The sequence below is a fragment of the Trachurus trachurus genome (genome assembly GCF_905171665.1).
Source record: "Trachurus trachurus genome assembly, chromosome: 1".
Taxonomy (NCBI): domain Eukaryota; kingdom Metazoa; phylum Chordata; class Actinopteri; order Carangiformes; family Carangidae; genus Trachurus; species Trachurus trachurus.
The window spans coordinates 11,329,245-11,352,816 of NC_139891.1; the positions used below are offsets into that span (position 1 = coordinate 11,329,245).

At 39.5% G+C, this 23,572-nt stretch overlaps 1 protein-coding gene across 2 annotated transcripts in view; it reads right to left on the bottom strand.

Moving 5' to 3' along the window:
• LOC310995175 (phospholipid-transporting ATPase ABCA1-like) overlaps window positions 1–5,336 on the bottom strand; it is a 39,000-nt gene extending 33,664 nt beyond the window's left edge. For both annotated transcript variants that reach the window (XM_083984131.1, XM_083984130.1), the window contains exons 1-2: window positions 5,199–5,336; window positions 1,152–1,260 (exon numbers count right to left, since the gene is read on the bottom strand). In XM_083984131.1, the coding sequence (XP_083840257.1) occupies window positions 1,152–1,217 (66 nt within the window). In that variant the 5' untranslated portion in view covers window positions 1,218–1,260; window positions 5,199–5,336. The remainder of the gene's footprint in view (window positions 1–1,151; window positions 1,261–5,198) is intronic.
• Window positions 5,337–23,572: the final 18,236 nt, after the last annotated feature.

Consider the following 23,572-nt stretch of genomic DNA (forward strand, 5'->3'; position numbering starts at 1 on the left):
CATGAGACACGTAAAAAAAAAAGATGTGTCAATCAGTTCAACTAAGGATAATCTCAATTTCTTTAAAAAAACATCTGCAGTTGTGTACATGTATATGTGTGTATGGAGGGGGGGAGGGGGGGGGGGGGGGGGCTGTCAGCTGTTGTCCTTTATATACAGTAATCCCACCATGGGTCTGGGTAAAGTATATGGGTTAATTAGGGGAGACAGAGAGAAAGAGGTCTGCAGGGTTTAAAGGACTATGTGTTTGTCCATCTGCTCCATATGGCCCCTCCGCTTCAGCTGCCTGCGTCTCAGCCGTGTCCAGCATGGCAGACGTGCAGTGCAGGACGGGGGTAGAGTGTCTAGGAAAAGGCACTGTAGTCCTTTGTTGGGAAAATGACTGGCCTGAAAGTCAAGCAGCCACAGCCGCCACTCTGGGGACAGTTTTCTGATGAACAACTGGTTTAATTGTATGCAGATGAGCCTCTTCACAGATAAAGAAGTTCTATGCTGCAGCTTGGAACTGAATTTGATTCACATGACTTTGAGTGTGTGGGCCTCGACCAGCACAAAATGGCAACAGGATAATGGGTTTGACATGTGAATGTGTCATCGTCACATCTTCGACTGACTCACAGGAATCAGTAAACTGTAATGCTTTTCAGTCTGGCTGAGATATTCGCTTCATTTCCATTGTTGTGGGCTGCACATGTATTGGTTACACGCATATTAATGAGGAAATGCATAAACATATCAAGGCTTTTGTGCTGCACTGACGACGGGTCACATGATACTGGAAAAAATCATGTCTGACTCAAAAGTCGACAGTCCGAAAGTGTGACTGAGACAAACCATTCAGGGAACAAGAGAACTGAAAATAGAACGCCACCATTTTGTTCTCTAAATGTCTTCAGTTTTTTGTTTTTTTTACGTGCCTAAGAATCTGCTGCAATACATTGTTTGTATTACAGAGACACATTAATATGTGATACTGAACTCAGCGGTGAAAAGTCTGGTCAGAGAAACAACATAAGCAATGTTAAATCATTTTTAAAAGTAGAATAAAAAAAGTAAGCCCCATAAAAACAAACAGCCAAGTGCATAATTTACTGTGCACTGATCCAGCCCTTTGTTCTTGTGAGTCAGTAATTTGAAACACTCCTACTTACAGTCTGTCTCCGTCTGTAGGTGAAGTTCTTCCAAAGCAGTAAACCCAGTTGAGTGAAGACTGCCATGTTGCCGTCTTCCTAACCTCGCTGAGCACACTCCAGCTCCTCACTGTGACCCCAAAAACAGACAAAGACAGAAGGGTCAGTAACCGCAAACGTGCACATGCTCAACAGGCAAAAGTACAACTCACAAAGTCAAACAAATAACACTTTACACCACTGTGAAAATTCCCCAGATTAAACACACAGTCAGCTGCTGAGCTCTCTTCAGTCTGGCTTTGTTCTTGTGGAGAAAGACATGGTTTACAAAAAAATGTAATTCCCAAGTACAATGACGCACAACATGATGTGAAAACAGAACAGAAAAAGGGCACCAAGTACCACCAAGCTGTGATCATGCTAAAAAACTGGACATGAAAAATAGAACTTCTCAAAAACAAATACTTGAACAGCAATCATCAAGGAGAGGCAGTAATTAACACAGAAAACATTACCTGCCTATTATGTGATTCTTAAAGAAAAAAAAACCCTTAACAAAAACAGTAAAGAATCATTGCTGACAGAAAATGGGTACGACAACAAATTCACCTATTGAAGAAGACCGTATATCAGTCCAGCCTTAAGTGCAGCACCACTCAGCAGCACATGAAGTCAACTGATGAGTGAAGAAGGCTGCTCGCCACAGCAGGAGTGAGGTCCACTTGATGTAGACTCATCTGTTCAAAGGTCACGCTGCAGTTTGACTGAGAGGATGAGTGGGTGGTGGGCAGTTTTCATGTGGTGAAAGTTTGGCAATCCTTTCATCATCCCAAATGTCATCGTGTTCACACCTCATTATCATGCGTGTCACTGTATTTGATGTAAATGCCCCAATGATATATCACCCACATCACCCTTATTGTTACATCTCAACAAAAGAACCTGCTGATTAAACACATGACAGGTAGGTTTACTCAAAGCACTGTGATTAACAAATAGACTTCTACACCTTCACACCCATGTCTTAGCGAGACCCTTGGCTTTGTCAGCATGAATTAAATGGCATTTAATTCTTCCCGTATGACAACCTGCGTGGGGCGTGCACTTCTTTGTGCCTATTTGTTTACTGTATTTGCAGTTTCAAAAGTCACTTGATTTGGTTTTTGCAACATCAGACCACCAGCATCAGGTCCATCCATTAGACAACATGTGCCAGTAAGAAGACTTACTGCACTTTTGTAACTCTGTGTTTCCTCGTACCTTTTTTTTTTTTAACTGACTGGAAAATAAAACATAAAAGCAACAAAAATCGGGAATTCTCCGGCTAATTTTGTAATCCTGTTCTCAGAGACGGACACCTGGCTGTCCACAGATAAATCAGGTCAGACAGTAAAGACTGAGACCCTTAGATCCCTATTAGGGTCACTGTGGTTTGTAGCATACTTAGCAAAAAAAAATAACATTTATCTTTTAGCTGTAAGCTTTATCTCATATAATCCCCACTCCCCTCCAATAAAGAGGTAATTAACAACATTTAATGAGTACATCTCCTAAGTTCATAGCACAGTATAAAGAAAAATTCAACTGTTACTGATGGGGTTAGGGTTAGAGTTAATGGGGCCTTGTTTGATGGCAAGTAGCTGGTAGTCTTTAAAGTCAAGGCAATGCTGTTTATTACGTTCCATGTCCTTTATACAGAATAAAGCTGACTGGTAGAGCGCGGAACAACACCACAAGCATGTCAAGGACACAGTAATGACCAAACATGATGCTCTCCCCTGATCAGTTACTTGTAGGATGGAAAAAGAACCTTCCTTAATGAAATGGTAATCCAGTTTTCTATGGGTTTACACGAATCTTCCTCTAAATGCAGTCATGACACTCTATTCACATCCAGCCACATCCCCAGCAGTCGCTATGAAGTCACGGGGTGAAATTCACTGACACAATTTACGTCTTCAAACATTAAATGATTCCCAGTCTACCGGTGGGGTTGCACAAAAAGAGGTCACAGTATGTATCGACACCAAATACAGACCAATGTTAACAGCGTTGGACTTTAAACAGCAGTAATTCTTCTGCGGCCCACGAACTAACACGCAATTGGCTGTATCAAATAAAGCCACTGGAATGTATAATATGTTGCAATAAAAACCAACAGGAACTTTGAGATCAACAAACAGCACAGTGACCAATGTACACGATCTGCTGTGCTGGTACATCTGTTTTCTCTGTGAGTCACTCTGTTTAAGCTGTCAGCACTCACAGCACATAGCCTACTTCACCGTTTCATTGAGAAACAGTATAAAAACCTGCTGTGGGCTTTCTCATTAACACATAATCAAAAAAAACAAACAAAAAAAAGAGAGAAGAGATTCAGACAGTATGATTTTTTTTTCAATATCACTGAATAAATCACTGCAAAAGCAGCTCCTAGTGACTCAACAAGGACAATGGCAGTGAAAGACAAAAACAACATCAGCACGAGCTGGTCTTGTGTGGGTGTTCATCAACATACAATTTACACCTTGGCCATGTTTTGACGTACATTGGATAGATTTTTTCTTCCTTCCTATGAATCACAGCCAAAATCCTATCTTTTTTTGACTCGGTGTTTGACGTCGATTTTTTTTTTTACCTAAGCTCCATCATAGTGTGATTCCGATAAACACTGGTGAAAATACATCGCATGCAGAAGTGAGGGGTTTTTCTATCGAGTGTTTACTGTTGAGCAGCCAGAATGGTGCAGAGCCAGGGCGCCTCTAGTGGTCTGCACACTATTTTTCTTTTTTCATTTTTAGACTTGTTTACCATCAATCCTTGCTCACGTGTTATATCACACTCATACAGAGCCCCCCACCAAGTCCATCTTCTCCATTGTTTTCAGGACACACTGACATGCCATTCAAAATGGAAAACAGGTCAAAAGAATAACAATTTACTTTTGCCAGTGAGAAAAAAGACGAAGTAAGAAGACCGTCGATGCTTTTGCAAGAAAGAGACAATTGGAATGAAAACAGTCGACGTCGACACTGCAGATCAAAGTAGATGTGTCATATTGATTGAAAACTGTAAAAAACAAACCAAACCAAAAAAAAACAATACATTGCAGCGCCGTCCTCTCACACGTATTCGAAAAAGAAGAAAACAAGAACACGAGAAACAAATGAATAACAATGCAAAACAGGCTGCAGTCGACAGTCATGGAGCTCTATAATTTATTTTGTACTAAGACCCAATAACAAGACCGTGACACTGTCAAAACTCATCGTCTAACTGTCTTGACTCATGCACTTGTGTTTCATTGTTCTGTTGAACTGAGGTTACTGTCGGTCACTCAGCTTCGCGATGCTGAGCTACAGCAGCGTCAAATCAGACCAAATGAATCTGATAGGAAGATGAATGGGCCTTCAGAATTAAAGCTGCAACAAATGTGACCTGTAACTACTCGTCATCAGGTGATGATGCATTTTCATTATTCGTTTAAACATGTTTAATTTGAGGAGAGACAAGAGAGATGGACAAGATATCTTTTCTTTGTGCTTCTATGTTATGATCTGGGTCGATCGTCTGCGTCATATCAAGACGTTGCAACAAAGAGGCTTTTATTTTTTAGTTGTCCCACCGGAAACCATGTGTAGACTATAGGTTAGCTACCTTGACGTTACCTCCGACAGACGGACGAAGATGATACAGACACTCATGATAAAAGAGCAAAAAAACATCAAAGAAAGCACTTGTCATTTCACAAAAATGACAGCAATACTTTGAACATGTAATGATAATTCAGCACACTGCAGACCGCGTTCAACTCGAGACGTTAAAACGAGAAAAACAACAATTCTCAAGGTATTATAATACGCTACCAAAATAGGTATTCTTCCTTTTTGACATTTAAATAGGCTACTCAGACATTTCAGAAAATTAAGCTGATAGAATTTATGACCACACTGTGATATGAAAATATGTTTTAACTGTGACACGGTGGCATACATCTCTTTGTTTCTCCAACAAAGAAACTCACAAATCTCGCACAAAAACAGAAAAGAAAAAAAAAAACTCACAGACCTTTATCCTGAAATGGGTTAATATCCACTCCTCTCTTCTCATGAAGTGATATCCTTTGTTCAGAACATAACTTTATAAATGGTGAATAAACTACACTCCTCCACCACGCTCCTCTGGTGCTCTGTCTCAATGTCGACAAAACTGTATTTTTTTCCTCCAGCAGGCTTTTATAGCGCTTCTCGCTGCGGAGCTGAGCGGAGCGGAGAGAGCAGCGGAGGTAACTATCGGGCACCGTTTGTTGCTGCTCCCATATAAGGCAAGCACGTGCGGCGTCAAAACATCTCTTAAAGGGCCAGCAGCCTCTTTAATGCGCGGCTCTGCTTTTCAATTACTTCGCGGCCAGGCCCAAAGAGGTTTTATAGGAAAATACAAAATTACTAACGGTTTTTCTTTTACACTAAAACTACTTTTAACTGTATTAGGTAAGTTATATATAACAAAAAAAATAACCAAAAACCTATTCAAGAGACAATTTAGGGAAATTGAGCAGTGCATTACAACAAATTACACTGTATCAAGATAACACACACAAATGCACCCATAAACAAAACCAGAGTTATTACTGTAAAAATATGACATGACATGACATTGAAAAACAGTAATACTTTAATAATGAAAATGACACAGAAGAATGGCAATACAAATGAGAAGCTCTACACCTCACCTTATGGTGAAAAATAGCCAAGAGAGTAGCTATCATTTTTGTGCCATAAAAAAAAACATGTTAAACGTGTTTAGTATCTGTGAGTGTGTGTGTGTGTGTGTGTGTGTGTGTGTGTGTGTGTGTGTGTGTGTGTGTGTGTGTGTGTGTGTGTGTGTGTGTGTGTGGTAGATGTGTTCAGTTTATGGCCCAGTCAGAGTGTCTGAGTATGGGGGAGGGGGGTGAAGCAGTGAGCAGAGGGACAGGGATGGTTGGGAGATGAGGAGCTGAACAGTCTTGAGGACAAAGGTTACCCCCCTCTTTGTGCCCTACAAAAGCCACCTATAATCAGTTACTACATTATTTTTAAGCGGTGGCATTAATGTGGACTTGATGTCTTACAGTAAAATGTGAATGGATGAATAATTTCTGTTTGAAACCAGGGTAACCTGCGGAAGTAAAATTTTCAGACAACAAACTGCATGCTCTATTAGTCTTATCGCCCCAAGTTGCAAATCTGTCTGGAATCAAATGTCACATTCCCAGCATCCTCTATCTTTTTGCTCTGTGTTAAAATGCCGACAGTAGATGAGTGTGAATGCAAATATACAGTATGTCCATGTAACTGAAACCATTTGTCACGTTATGCTGTGTTTCCACTACTTGGTACCAGCTATGTAAGCCCTGTGGCAGATCCTTGGTGTTCCCTGTCTCTCACCCAATGTGTGCTGGAGTAGTCGCCTGCCCTCTCTGACCCTGGACAGGATAAGCTGCTTAGAAAGTGGATGGATGGATGGATGGATGGATGGATGGATGGATGGATGGATGGATGGATGGATGGATGGATGGATGCATGGATGCATGGATGGATGGACAGCAGGTCACATGCAGTGATGTTTATAGTTATGAACAATTAATGCAATATCCTACAGTACAGCAATAGGCTACTCATCTCATGCTGTATGCACGTTCCCCATGTCACATCTCTCTATAAGTTTAAGTCACATATCTATTAGTAAAACTCATATCAGCACCACATTGCGCTGTTATTTTTAACCATCATCGCTTTATTTTACAGCTTGTTCTTGCTGCTGTGACTCATGCTGTCCTATGGTTATCATACTCATGTTTCATATCCTAAGTGGGATGCTACTGTTTGACTGACTCATTAAGCAACTAATTTCCCTGTGTAAGTAGACTAATTTTTCAATATGTTGTGAGTAAGAAAGTATTTTTCATTTTTTTAGTCAGGAAACAATAACCAAGTAAACTGTTGTTGAGCTATGAATAGTTGTCACTCCTAGTTATTCATGAACTGTTAAAGAGCCTACATAGAGCTTTGGCATACCGACAACCACAAATTCTGTGTTTTCTACTTTACATTAAACAAGACATGCATGTAAAAGATCTGCACAGGTGTGAGTTAGTAAACAGATAGCAGATTTTTTATGACACATGAATATCCACAGCTAAATTTCCAAGAAGTGCCACTGTGCCCCTACACAAGATTGAAATGCATTCCCACTGTCTTATTCCCTGTTCCATGAAAGTGTCCCTCTGCGTGTGGCTAAACAATGACATGCCTGTCCTGGTGTAACCTCGGGATAACAGGACCTCTTTGCTGTCCAACGACATTCTGTTCGGGAGAGACTGTAAACATTTTACATGTCACCAGACACCAGTGCTTGGCTGGTTCTTGTTTGTCTGACTGAGTGGTTGCATGCCACCCACACTAGATTAAACAGAAGCAAAAAGCTATTCTGAGGGACCCCAAGAGGAATTTCAACTTCATGAGGACACAGTTGGGGTCAAGAGAGAGAGGCGACACAAGACTGCACACCTGACACTCCTTGTGTTACACTTTAACAATGCCTCCTGCTTATCATACATGTTTAGGGTCATAACAGTCAGAGTTGGGGAGACTTGAAACTACATGTAGTTGAACTACATATCTTAACTACAATTTGCTGCAACTTGCTGGTAGTTAAACTACATTCATATTTTGTGCTGCATGAAGTATTTCAACTACTTTTTGGGTAATTTTTTGTAGTTTATTTACTCAATTTACAAACTACAATTTGGGCCAATAACATTAAATATTTTATTTTAAAAAATACCTATATAATATACATTTTATTTTACCATTATTGTGTGCAGACCTCCCTTTGAAAAAAGGCAACACTGCCTCTGATTGGCTGGCCCTGGCGTTCCTGTCATGGTTTTTAAACATTGTTGTTCAAGACACACTGATCTAGAATATGTCTACCTCTTTGCATTTTTTGATTACATATTTTGTTGACTGATTTACATTTCTGATTTACAAGTGGGTATTGGGGTAGGATTTTAATGTTCTCTTTATATTACCCAACATGTCTATGTTGAACCTACAGTATGTTGACCAAAAATGTCAGCTTTTTTTTCTTAAAAAAAAATAAAACTGAGTTCAGAGGCATATTTCTGCTGTCATGTGAATCTTTTGTTGGTTATTATATTTTGTTTCATATACACTACATGTTGATTCATTACACACTGAGTTAAATGAGTAAATGTAGTTGGTAAAGCTACTTTTTTTTTAGCTTAGCATTTCTCCAGGGGTTGAAAGGTAGTTTGTTCAAACTACTGGCTTAACTACTCTGTAGCTGTTACGTAGCTATACACTACATCAAGTTGTTTTTTTGTTTTGTTTTGTTTTTACAATTCTGCACTGCATACTGTAAGAGAAAACACACCTTTACAAGAAATTAAAATTCAACCATAGCAGACACACTCATACCATCATTAACTTTGACTACACCACTGACAAGTCCTCACAACAAAGAGCAGAATTTCTCCTGAACTCTAATCCTATTTGTTTCATTATCTTTTGGTGACGTTTGAGAGAAGCTACAGGAGCCCGGTGTACAGTCCTGGCTTGCTAATGTACAAAGAACCTGACAACCATCTGGCAGTGATTATCAAGTCTGCCTCCACTATTTTTTTGTTTTCTTCTCTTTGCTCAAGGATGCAGTAGACACGGTGGATTGTTCTTTTCCTGCCCTGTTCCATTTAAGTCTGTATTCAAAGACACGGTAAAAGGTCTATGAAACTAAAACATTGTTTCTACTTTTTTAAATGATTTAACTATTAGCAAGGTTTATATAATAACAAAACCTTGAGAGTGGTTAAATCTAATCAGCTGCTTTATTGATTTGTTTATAAAGATATTAACTGTATAAAGATTTTAAATTCCTTTTTAAATGATAGTTTCTAATTGAAAAGTGATCAAATTAAAGAAAAAACAAAACATGGAATTTAATGTTTTAATTTCACAATTTGTGTTCCCATAATAAAGAATGAAGTTTCAGTCCAGACAATGTAATAATTCATTGGATCAGTAAACAGCTTTTTTCTGCTGTTGTCTCCTTCTGGCTTCACAGAAGGTCACAGGTCAGTGTCATCTACACAGTAATTCCCTAGACTGTACAAGCCTTCATTGTCTTCCTCCAGGCCATTTGAGGACACTTAACTTGCAAGTTTTGCACACAACAAATCATGCGCACAGTTTCAAAGTGTTCACCTTTGCCAAGTCAAGGACAAGAAGTTGGAACCACGTAATAAATGCAACAAAAGTTAGTTTTCATCATCTTATACTGCAAGGACAGGGAAAATACATGACTATAAAGTGGGGTAGTGTTTGAAACCGCCAAATATCTGTCTCTACTGAGTTCATCAGTTCAGCGCTTATTCATTGTGATTATGCGTAGTGAACTGTCAGGTGCAGTTATTCCCACTGGCTGGAGAACAATGGTTTGTTATGGCTGGCGCAGCATGAGCTAGCTTACACACTCACCGCTTATGGGATCACTGTACTATAACCCACTTGAGATGTTAAAACGCTCTTGGATTTTCTTGGCATTTTGGCTCTAAGGAGATGACAATGAGGATGGGAAATCCTCTTGCAATGGTACACAGAGTTAGAGCAATTGCAAGCTGCAGGTCTCTTTAGGAAAAAAAAAAGATAGTGAAGGAGGAGTATCTGTGCGCTGCAGCCCCTCCACAGGTGGAGGTCGGTGCTCTCAGGGAGGACCAGAAACTTGGAGAATAAAAAGAAAGGCCTGGAGCACGAATCACTGGTGATGCGATGAAAAAAAAATATATCTATGCAAATGACAGGTATTGAATGAAGAGAAAACTGTATTTGTTATTTAGATTTGCAAAGTGGAACTCAGGGTTATTTGGATAAGGGGCATGTAGGAGGCAAGCCATTAGGAGGCTATTTTAGTCACTCTGCAATAACGGCACTGACATTTATAATCTGTATCAATCTGAACACATTTAGAGAAAGATTTAGAAGAGTCGACAGAATGGTGATGGTTGAAAAAGAAATAGAATGATTGCATATTCAGCACTCGATGTGCTAATATATCAAATATTCATCATCTCCAGGTAACACATTATGCAGTTCTGTTGTGCATACATTAACTTTATCATGGAACAGAACAACTAAATAATTGTCATGTAGCTAATGGTGAATATGTTATTCTGAGATCAATTGTGTGCTTGTGATTTGGACCCATTGGTGTTTGCATCAGAGTTTAAAACTGCTTCCACGAGTTCCTCTGTGCTATAATTGCTAAGGGAAAAGGAGGGTAACTGTGGAATGCAGAAAGGCGAGAGAAATGAATATGCTCAACATGTGCATAAGTACAGGCATTCATTGGAATAAAGAGCAAAGAAGAGTGCCAAGATTTAAACACAGTGCAACCCAGAGTAACAGTCGATCCAGGCCTTTTCTGTGTTTTTCATGCCACTGCAGTATCTGCATTTGTGCACATGTTGCGCAACATCGCTATCTGCCTCAATTTCCGGCATTCAACAGCTTCTCCTTTCTTCTGACTAAAAGTTGATATAAGTCAGTGTTGCCAGAAAGAACTTAAATGTCAGATTTAACTCAGCAGTCAATATCTGAAGTAAGAGCTGCACTTTATCTTTCTTATAGATAATGTTCAGAAACCTTTGTCCAAAAGTAGCCAAAAATACAAGCTTATAGGATAAATCACTCTCTCACCATGCACTTATCTACAAAATGTAAAATGTTATGAGAAAATTCCCCTCAGCCTCAGAAAAGTATTCTAATCTTTGTATCACAGAAACTTGGTGAAAAGCTAAAAACCATTGCCCTCGTATGACTGTATTTTTAAGTATTAAGACTATAGTTCTGAATTGGCAAACAACTTTTTTACTGTTCAAATAGGGCACCTACACACGTCCTGAAATCGTAGTAGTTTCTATTTTTATCCATTCAAGGTCCATAAGCCAATAACCTTGATTACGGAGCTACAAGCCATTTATCTCTGTGAATCCTGACCTTTTAAGATCATCATGGCCATTTATACAGGTTGAAATAAAGGTAACAAGAGCCTAATCCTCATTTTCCTCAATGACCCACGAGAGCCAATTCACCAGAGGATCTCTGACTACAGCTTTTTAATTGAGAGACTTCAACTGAAAGTGAAAATAGAGCACAGTTGCACTGTTTCATCAAAGTTTGAGCACAGAGGATAAGGTGGAGAACCTATAATCTCTTTCTGAGAAAAGTAAGCCCGTCTTACCATGGACGGTCAATGGTCCTTTGTTTACTGATAGCACTGTTTGTATTTTGAGGGTTTTGGAAATGTTGCTCACTGAATAGGCTATACATGTGTATCTGAAATGTAACAGCTTGATGTTCAGTTATAAATGTGTCTCATTGCCTCCTTTACTGACATTGGGATTTTTTTCTTCTGTTGACTGTGGCTGTGGATTTGATTTGAATACCTGCGTTCTTCTCGTCTTCAAAACACAGAGCTTCCTCGTTTCCACTTTGACCGATAGTAACCTCAGGCACAAAACAGTGAATTTACAACGTTTTTTTCCGGTAACAAACTGAAGCAGCAACATGGCTCCGTTTCCACCGTGTGATTTTCGTTGTCGAGCTCCCAACGCTGTTGTGGTTAAGAAAACACGACACACGCCTGTATGTCGGGTGAATGCTGCGGGTATAGACAGGCAGGATGAGAGGAAGAATTGGAGGAGGATGGAGCGTTTGTCCGATAGTAACCCCGGCACAGAGACTGGAGGAGGAGGGAGAGATATGTCCGATAGTAACCCCAGCAAAGAAGGGAATCATGATTGGAGGGGGGTGGTGTACGGAATGCCTATATTTAACTCTACACTGCAATAAATGTGTCACATCTGTTAGGAACGACGAAAAATACTTTCTTTTGTGTTTTGTTTTCTTTTTCCCTTTTTGACTCAAAACCATGTCACTATCACATCGGTTACGCACGAGCAGATTTGCGAAATGCACAGGGTGTCATTTCTAAACTGAGATTCGTGTCAATAAACATTTAATAAACTGAATCGGTGATTGGAAATATTATTGAAGAGCATCAAGGTGGGAGAAGGCGAGAGAGAACAACGTTGGTGGCTGGATCTGTGTTAGATAAACATCGGTTAGAGTCTCTCTCCTCCTGCACTCAACGTCGACACGCGTGTCGCCTTCAGGTACTGTCGGAAATACTGCAACTGAGAATGGAGACGAGCATCGAACAAGAAAACAAAACCCCGGAAAGCCATAATATGGCTTGTATAAACAGCCGGTTTATCTCAGTATATTATACTGAGATTCAAGTCTTCACCAAAATAAGACAGTGTTGTAGGCTATACTTGCATTTAACTCACTAGCCCACATGTTAGGGCTGCCTTTAAATTTTGTGTCTTTTTGCCTTTTGACTTTTACTTTCAAATAAACACAGTAGGCTACATTACAATTTTAATTAATTGTATTTTTTTCCCTGCAGTGTACCAACAAAGATGTAGGCATAGGCTACATAAAAACATAGGGTATTATTTCCTTTTTCATATTATATTATTCCTATTATTGTTTACAATTGCAATCATCCTGCATTCGTCACTGTCAGCTAATGGCTTGAATAAGACAAAAGATTAATATTACCACTGTCAGGACAATATCAATTTGTTGACAGATTGTTTGGTTGCTCGTGGAAGTCAGTGTTTCCCCATCACAGTCCAGTTCACCTAAGACATTCCTTTGTGTGATTGTAGCTATATATTTACAGATAGCCTACTCACAATTATAATAGTCCAGAATATGTAACTTACTCTATTTTTTTATTCTGACCGAAAGTAATCCAATTATTTTACAAGTCTCACCCAAACAATCGTATAAAAGAGATGAAGAAGAGTCCCTGAATGCACCGTGGTTTGACCGCTGGTTACCTCGTGCTGCAGCCATCAGAGAACTGGGTGAAAGGGGAATGATGTCACTGCTTGGCTGAGAGCGACTGAGGAGAACAATGAAGGCAAAACACTGGCTGGAAATGGTTACTTAGCAGAAATTTTGCAACGAAGAAGCTGATTAGAAAACAAACAATTACTTATGAATATCACAAGGATGACCGACTGCTAACCTACTAAATTCATACAACAAGTATGCAGGGTAATTCTCAAGCGACAGCATTTTTTTTTTTTTTTTACCTCATAATGAAATCAGATCTTTGGAAATCAATGATGATGACTTCATAATTCAATGATTTTTTCCCCCTGCAGAAGCAACACTGTCATAGTCAAAGAGCACTGTGTCTGTGTTTCTTTGTTGAATCTGTGAGGAGTTAGATCAGGTCGGCGAGTGAGATCAGACCTGAAGGAAGGTCAAACATGCGCTTCAAGGGATAAAACATGAATCATCTTTCATTTACTTTGACATGACAAGACATTTTTAGAGGTCTGTTAGTTCTGAATAGCACTGGTTTGCTTATGTGACCATGATACAGAGCACTGTCTGATAAAAGATGAATTCTAAGAATTCATCTTAAGCATCACAAGATCAGGGTTTTGTGTTCAAGACAGAACTATCAGATAAGACTATAAGTAACCTTAAAGTATAATTTAAGTATACTTTATAACCTAATCAGGTCAACGTGAAACCAATCCCATTGATCCTATTCACAGCTTCTGTGTGCAGCATTCTTGTTACATTATATACATAGCATGTGTGTTCATGGTGTAATGTGCTGTAGTTACAGGCTATATAGGACATGTCCAACAATTTGTCATTAATTCCCCCAACTCGCAAGTTACTGAGGGAACCATCATAAATGATTTGTTTTGCCCCTTATACATGTTTTTCTGTACATAGTGTTTTAGTGCACCTAACACTTGTGTAATCCATGTGTTCCACTGCTTCACTGTATGTGTCCTACTTATACATAGCTGGTGAATGAGGCCATTGATGTAGTGCTATGTTTTTGTGTTTTTCTGTGAAATGCTTGGAAACAATTCAGTTTCATAAATCATGACCCTAACTAATTTGTTAAAGTTATGTGTGCACTAAATGGGACAATAGCCTTGTCACAATTACAGAGTTCACATGAATACACACACACACACACACACACACACACACACACACACACACACACACACACACACACACACACACACACACACACACACACACACACACACACACACACACACACACACACACACACACACACATTTCCAGCTCATGTGGTACAAGTAATATCTGAGCAATACATCATCCTTGTGTGAGATATAATATTTAATTTTGTTTACACTTGAATTGAGAGAAATCAACATTTTGTAGACAGTGGTGTTGAGTTTTCCTCTCTGGACTTGGAGACAAGGGAAAGAAATATGATATCTCAGATCTTTTTGCTATTAACCTATATCAAGCTATATTTTGTCTGAGCTGTGTGTAATCTGACAAACTTCAGGTGATGTCACTTCAGCCAATGTTGGTTGGGTCTGAAAATATTGATTTGAACATGAGGTGTGGATAAAGTAGGCCTCTGTTGCCTCCTTCTCATTTTTTACTTGTTGCTCGAAGCTATATTCTCCACTTCGAGACTGAATAGCCAACAAAACTAGCTGCAGTCAAGTTGAATTAATGCTCCAGGTGTCATGACAGAAAAATGTATGGAAAAAGACAGATGACATCTCTGGATCATGTCATCGGAAGTCAGACAGTGTTACAGGACTGCAATACTAACTAAGCAGAGTAGTACTCTCTATATGCCCTCTAAAACTTTTACATGCCATTTTATCCTGGCTAACAGGTAGTATGGCATGGCCTCAGGAAAAATACCCACGACTTTTTCTTGACTCACCGAATTTTACAGTTGATTAAATTGAATACATTTAGATTTGATGTGACACAGCGTGCTCTGAACCACAAGCACACAAAGGACCATGGTCATATTGAAATGCAACTGCTCTGACCTCCACCATGTTCACAGACAAAATATTCAGCTGTATTTGATCACACAATCTTTCAGTGGTGTGGACAGAGAATTGCTTCAGATTTCTATGGACAAAGTGCAAAATACTAAATACTCCCTCTCTCTTCAGGTTGCTTTTGCTGGCACCTATCAACAGTTGAAAGTCACGAGTGTGTGTGCAAGCATTTGGATTTGAGTGTGCGTGTGCATTGTTTAAAGAATGTCTGAGGTGTTGACCACAGGCAGTGTTGACATCAGCAAACATCCTCTTTCCTTCACCAGAGTGTGTCAGAGTGTCTCAGAGAAAGTCACATGCTGTCGGAAAGCGCTCTGTCCTTAAATGTGAGGGAACTGGGTTGAACATTTGTTTACATAAGAGATTGTCCGGATGGACAACTCTAAGAATGCAAAATTGATTAGTTAGTTGGATTAGATATGATAATACACGACATACATGATCCAAGTACACATGACAGCAACAAAAGAGCAATCACAACAAAAGCAACCACTCCGACAACGGAAGGGGTGGGGGGGCATAGAAAAGAAAATTTTGCATTGGACAACATGGGAGCGTTCTTTCTTCTCCACATCTGTGCCAGTATTGATCTGATAAGCTTTGGTCCATCTTTTTAAGGTTAGCAGTTAAATATGCCCAATGCAGAATCAGAATCACATTTATTTGCCAAGTATATGCAGACATACAAGGTGTTTGACTTGTTTATTACATACAGTATAGAAATACATGCAGAATGAGAACAGTAACAACTGAGCAATAACACAATACAACAGCGAACACGTACAAGTACACATATAATAAAGTAAAGTGGCAGGTGGGGTGGTCAGTCGGTAGTGCAAATAAACAATGAGGTAGTGCAATGAGATAATTAATAAATATTGGATAAATATATGTATATGTTATTTACAGCAGGGTTGTATTGTAATATCAATAGGCAGGAAAGGGAAGTGACACCGGGACATGAAATTATTCAATGATGACGAAGTGGGTGGTATGATATCAGATGGTTATTGACAATGTATGACAGAATCAGGTGTTAGGCCTAATGGCCTGGGGGAAGAAACTGTTGTTTTGTCTCTCACTCTATATCTTACACATTTGCTAATGTTAATTGAGTTACTCCGCAAACTATCCCATTTAGATGATGATAAGATAATTCCCAGATCTTCCCCGCCATTGCAGTTGGGTCAAGGAATTGCAGTTAGGGGACGAAAGGCATAAAGTCTACTGTCATCTATTTCCTTAGGGCTACCAATATAATACACTTTTCTGACTCTTTGACTTGTCAGAAGTCACCCTGACTGGATTTATTACTTCAACAATGGCTTGCTTCCATTCTTGCCCATAACTGAGTCATCCTATATAAGAGAGCAACACTAAATGAGATCTTTACATCTGTGCTTTTCCTGTTAGAACCTGTTAGGATGCGTCAGGAGTTAATGTCAGCAGATAATGAGTCACCAAATACAGCCAAGAAAAAACTGGATTCCCAGAAGAGCAGAGTGTGTTAACGCCACATCAACATAAGGAAAAAGGATTAAGAGGATCATAACATGAAATTGTAAAAAATATGACCCATTTGTTAATGATATATATGTAATTTCACAACAGATACATGCACAGACAGAGTAAAACGATTGTGGCTCTGCTCTTAAATGGGATAAACACAAATAATCCACTCCAGATTCCAGGCAGGAAAGTCAGTGGCTAAATTTTCAAGCATTTCATTCTGATCTTTTATAATTTCCTTTCCTTCAAAAGGATTGCTTCAAGATACTTGTTTTATTTGCTGGTTCAAATTCCCAGACTACCTACATACCTTGCCAAAAAAAAAAAAAGGAAGACTGGAAACATTAATAACCGTTAATAAAGTTAGAAGTATTACCCAGCATGACTGATGACGTACCAAAATATCCCCAGTCTACTGCTGATGTCCATCTCTGAGTTTATTTTTAACCTGGATGAGAGAGATGAATGAACAGATTAAAGTGAAGCACCTCAGTGGTCAGGACTTTGTGACTGTCTGCTGAATCAGAGATCACACATTCATCAACATTATTCCCTGCACACAGAAAAAAAAAACATTGTCAGAATAAACTGTAAAATTGCAATGACTTCAACTGAATAACAAGATAAAAGCACGACATACTGTAGTTCTCTTATAATGGCACCACCCTATTGTACCAGTGTTTGCTCTGACAGATAACGACGATAAAACAAGCTTATCATATGTGTGCAGTAGCCTACAACATATTCAGCAGAGTAATTCATATGAGGACTCAAGTGTTAAACTGTTGCATGCAGGGTTAAAGTGAAAGTCATTCACTGGATACATTGTGTTCATATTGTGCTGAATAACTGTAGTACCTAATAATATTGACCTCATTTGTACGGCCCCTGTGAGGTTGAAGCTCACAATTAAACCACTGGTCAGAAAACCAAAGCAGGTGGCGTGTGCATCAACTCTCATCTTTGAGAGTTTGTTGCAGATCGCTTTGTTTTTGTACATACTGCTGTGTGTGTGTGTGTGTGCATATGTGTGTGTGTAGTAGAGCAGCTGTGGTGAGTGACTGATTTATCGTATAAGTAAACATCACAACCAGCGTTGCTGAGTTTTGTTCTTTTTCTCCTAATTCTAAATAAACCACAGATGCCAGTATACTTGCTTGAAACAAAATGCATAAATTAGATTTAAATGTCTTTATTTAATTTAAGGAATTACAAATGTTTACACGTGAACCATCAGTTTATATATATATATTTTGTGTCCTCGCAAGCCTTTCTAAAATATACTCTGTGCTGACAAGCCATCTGCTGGCCTCTGTTCTATATAATGGTCTATTCATCTGAAACAGCTGGCAGCCCCACTGACCTCTGTCTATTCTCTCTCTATCTGTCTGTCTGCTGTTCCTTTCCCAGTCTGATTATTCACATCTCCTACCGCTTGTGGAATCTCAAAAAAAATAACAGATCTACTTAGATGTTTTTCAGATATTAGGCTATGTAGTTTGTGTAGTTTATGTAAGTTGTTGAGACTGATCATGCTTTTGCAGGCCAATTGTAAGGAAAACATAAACTCTCACATGATGTCAGTGAATCAACAATAATTGTGTTCTCAGGTCAGTTTTGACAAGTAATGACACACTTAAAAGCCTGTGAAACATTGTGATCACCATACAAGACAAAAACAACTTTTGAAACTTTTATTTTCTGGGTCAAAACCTGAGACATAAACTTCAAGCAAAAGGGACAGTCGAGCAACTGTTGCTGCTGCTTCTGTTAGTCAAATCAATAGTGTTTATGAATCTATGTACAGGTGACTTTGCCATCATTTCTACATGATAGTTGTTGTTGAGCTATTCTTGTGTGTTGTTGCTGTGTCCCTCCTCTGACAGTAAGGTCTTATGTGTGTGCTACAAATGTTTGCGTGCACATGTTTTCAGCTAACTCAAAGACAATGAGCAATTAAAAAAAACTGAATTCAACCAACCTAAGCACAAGACAAGTCCACGGGGGACGGTTAGAGACAGGCTACCTTACAGTGCCCACTAGAATGAAGTGAACAGAATTCTTTCAGATGATCTTTATCTACTATGGCCTCCAGGTCCCTGCAGGGAGAGACTACAGGAAGGAAAAGAATCAGTGTACACATGAACTCTCCCCGAGTTCTGTGTTTCCATTCTGGACAAAGTCTGATCCTGAACTCTATGTATTTGCACATCTTTACCTTTAATTTCACATGATTTACAGTGCCACTGTATGTAGGTATAATGACTATCTGTCCATTGCTGTCTATCTGTTGCTCTTTCTTTTCCATCGTCATCTACAACCCACCTGTCAACTTTCTGCCATTTGAGGTTTTGGGAACTCATTTTAGAGATGGATATTGCTGCTGTTGTGTTTGTCCAATTGCTCCATCTCCCCCCCTCTCTCTATCTCTCTTTGTGTGTTTGTGCATACACACACATGTGTGTTCTCTCTCTCTTGCATCTACCATCTGGAATAGTTGTCCCATACTTTTCTTTCTCTCTTTCTGCTGCCGTGGTTATTTTTCTCCTGTCAGGGCCTCCTTTTGGCCTCTGCTGACTAAGCAACATTTTGTGTGTGTATATGTATGCACGCACACATATACACACAGATAGAGATAGATAACTAACGTATTTTTTTATTCATATCATAAGTCTCAGTGTTGTGTGCTGTTTTTATGAAAAACATAATTGTGCAGAGACAGGCATACACACTTGCAAGCACGCACACACACACACACACACAAACACACCACAAAAGAGGGCATTCCATGCTCAGAGATCACAGTGAGCACAGTTTCCTCAGAGCTTTTAGTATCTGTGAGACTTGTGCAGTTTGTGAAACTATGTTAACAGTGGCTACTTTCTTAACCACAAAGGATTAATGGGCCAGATGTGTGAAAATGTCTGTATGTAGAAACTGGAACTGAACTTGTCCACGGAGGAATCAAGCTGGCCGAAAATCACAATAAAACACGAAGAAAAGACACATGTACACGTGCTTATGATCACAACCTGGTCCTATTACAGGTATGGATTGCTACACTCACACACACACACACACACACACACACACACACACACACACACACACACACACACACACACACACACACACACACACACACACACACACACACACACACACACACACACACACACACACACACACAGAGATTATTGCAGAGAAGCTCTGCTGTAGTTCCCAAAGGAGAACCCGTGGCTATTTTGGGCAGTGTGGAGGACTTAATACTGAGTGAGAGAGGGTTTATAGAAAAGGGATTGAATAACACAGACGATCCCTCTAGACTGAAGGAGAGCCAGGATTATTGCTGGTATATTCATTAGCGTGACAATGACGAATCAGAACTTTAAAGGACTAGTTCGACACTCTGGGTCATAATGATATTCATTTTTTACAGATGTTTTTATGTGAATTCTGATACTGCTTCCACTCTCACACTTTTGCAGCTGCAGTTGGCTTAAAAACTGAAACATTTGGCCCAGCTTTACTCAAAACAACAACAAAAAACCCAAAACAAAATCAAATTCTGATTTCAGTGGTTCACCCAACTCTCAGCATGAAAATGAATAGCTGTGTTTATTTCTCAAAATGTCACTCTTTAAAGTCGCTCCAGCTTCATAGACAGATGAGTGAGGTCATACCACAAAGCAGAGCTCTGCTCATGAACATTTGACCCATGGCAGAAAAATTAGTTCAAAGTCTTCAAACCAGTTCTTGGTTAGTTTAAGAGCTCCAGTGGTAATTACGCAGACAAAGTCTAAATGGCAGAACCACAGATTCCAGTTTTACTTCAGCCCATGCTTTTGCAAAATAATATGTTTCAGTAGGTCCTGCAATGCTCTTGCAAAGAGGGCTTTACAGTAATTTTGACCTGACACGTACTGTACAGCTGGATCTATTATTGGACAGTGAATAAAATGAGAAATAATTTATCTCAGTGATGAAAGCAAACTGGCAATAAGAGTTCTGCGGGGCATTCACTGAAACACACAAAGCCGAAGGTACATAAGTTTTCTGCATGTGACCTTGAAGGCAACTCAAAAGAGCAGGGAGATGAAAAGAAGATTAGATGAAGAAAAATGATGGAAAGCAGCAGGGAAAAAGAGGAGGAGACCACAGAGGAGGGAGAGACAAAAAGATGAAACAAATGAGGTCGAAGAGGAAAGAGACATGCAGAGCAGAGACTGACAGAGGACAGCTTGACAAAATGAGGAGAGGAAGATGCAGAGGTGAGAGAAGAATAGGTGAGATGGGAGGGAAGAAAGAGGGGACGCTGAGGCTGCACAGCTGCCCCAGTCAAGAACAGATGAGCCTCGTTTTCATTCCCCCTCATGCTGCTCTAGCCGCATCCACGTGAGAGAGGAGGGGAAGGGGGGAGGAGGCAGGGAAGTTGGGAGGAGGAAAGGGAAGAGGATCAGGACTGCTGAACACCACTGCATGGCAATCCTGCTCCATCCCTTCGCCAAAAATCCAGCCTCACCAGTTGTTATATTGAAGATTTGCTTGTACATTTTAATTATCTTAAAAGCATGATAAAAAAAAAATAGGCGATGAGAATATACTATTGTCACGTCAAGTACTACTATAAAAATCTTTACCACTGTTAGCAAATTTAGATGAGTAACATAGCAAATCTGATGTAGAATATACATACAATATCCAGCAAAAGAAAATTCTTGTCTGGTGTATAGTATATTGGCTAATGGAAAATATCACAGAAAAATAAAATTCATATGGCACAATTTCCACATGAATACACACACATACAGATACACAAATACACGTGCTTGGACTGTGGGTTCTTATTGACAATCAGTTTAAGCTGGTTTGGTGATTTTGTGGTCTAATGAGCCAGGGATAGAAATAAATCTGTTATGTGATGGTTTTGGCGGGGGGAATGGGGAAATCGACTACAGTGTTCCATCATCGTTTAGTCAACCATGTTCAGTCTCAATAAAAGCTGAAGGGATCATGTAGATGTGGATATGTATCATACTGGATTCAGGAGAGATGTCAAAATATTGCATATTTGAATGTGTCCCAGGCTGATTCCACCTGTTTCTCTCATTGGAAATAAACTTGTAGTGAAAGCAGAAGCCTTATGTGACTCACAACCTCACTTGTCATGTGAGCACATATTTTATGGGGGAAGGGTTATGCTTCACGGAAATGATTGATGTCTCATTTTGAGTCTAACCTCAAAGAAGGGCTGCGTTCCTGAAAATTAAAAAAAAGCATTTGCTTCTTCAGGTATTCAGTTTCAGTTAGAGGAAACAGAATATCATTGGGTTACTAGAGGTTCCTTCGAAAGAAACACATGCTACTGTCAGCTGCTTCTCTCTGCATGTGTGTGAGACACTGAGACCTGTAACTATCAATATAATTAGTGTGAGAGGAGATGTTATCATTACCAGAGCCTGAATTTACTGTAAGATAACCGATTCACTGATTTACCACATAGTGTGGTTATAGTCTCTTGCTATGCACCCACAAAGTAAGCTTTTATGCCTCAAATAGAACTGGAACTAGAACATCTAGAACATCTTGAGTTTCTTTGCCCCATAAAGAAAAAAAACAAACAACAAATCCATAAAGCTTTTTCTGTTTGAGCCTTCTGATGTTACTTAACCAGTCCAGCAGCTTCATTTGATAGCTTACTATTCCACAGTTTTTATTGTAAATCATGAATTTGGTTATAAACACAAATATCAATCAAAAGATCAGTAGGCAGTAGAATTACACTCTTAAACAATCTTGATACAACAACAACAACAACAACAACAACAACAATAACAATAATAATCATCATAGAAAACCCATCCAAAATAATCAAGCAATCGGACCAAATGTAAATCAACTTGTTACAACACTGCAAACATTCACATTCTTTTTTCAGTAAAATTCAGGACCGAAACGAAATTGGTTTAATCTAAATGTTGCCTTGCAGGGTAATATAAGCTTTTCTCTATCCGCTTTTGTGTTTCACCTTTCCTCTCCTACTCACTCTCGTCACACTGGCCTTTGAACAGCCTTTTATTTCTCGTAACGTGCTGGAATTGTTTCCCATCAGTGCTGTTTATGCACGAAGGCCACAGTACCTTCTTCTAATCTGGTCTGTCTGAGCCATTTTTGTCTCAGAGGGGGTGTTGTGTCCTTTCTCTGTGAAGGACAGAGTGCAAGTGTGTTTACAATCTGTGCATCCATTTAGTGTGTTGTTCAATGTAAGACGGCGCGCTGTATGACTTTTACTTTATTTGTCGGTGTACACAACTATGTATATGTCTATGGCGGTTACATAATCAATCACGTCTTTCCAAAGTCACCATGAAGGTCTGCATCTGTAGAGTGACTCATCCACCTCTCCTCGCAGGGTGGCAGCAGTAATGCTGGACTCCAGCGCCATCTACTGCACTAGTTATGGCAAAGCACCTGTCCAAGTGTATGTGAAAGGAGTCGGGTGTTACTGAGAAGCCACTGGGTTGAAATGTGAGAAAATCACAACACACACACACACACACAAAAGGGGGGGGGGGTGTTGTTATGTGTTGATTATTCATTGCCAAACCTCTGGTGTTTCAGGACCATCAGTTGCCTCAGTGGAAAATCTCAGCTGACAGCAACAGAATGTGGCTCTGTTGAGAAAGCCTAATTGAGGGTGAAGTTATGCATGGTCGCCCTGCTAGAGGTTGCAAAAATCGACCCTGTTGAAGGTCATACAGCTATTTAACAGATTCAAGAAAACAGATGTTAACGTAGAACCTCCAGTGTATCAGGTCCACCTTCCTGCAAATTGTCTATTTTTTAAACTTTTTTAAAAAATGGATAGTTCACCCAAAATTGAAATTTCACAATTTCACTCATTATACTCAACCTCATGTCGACT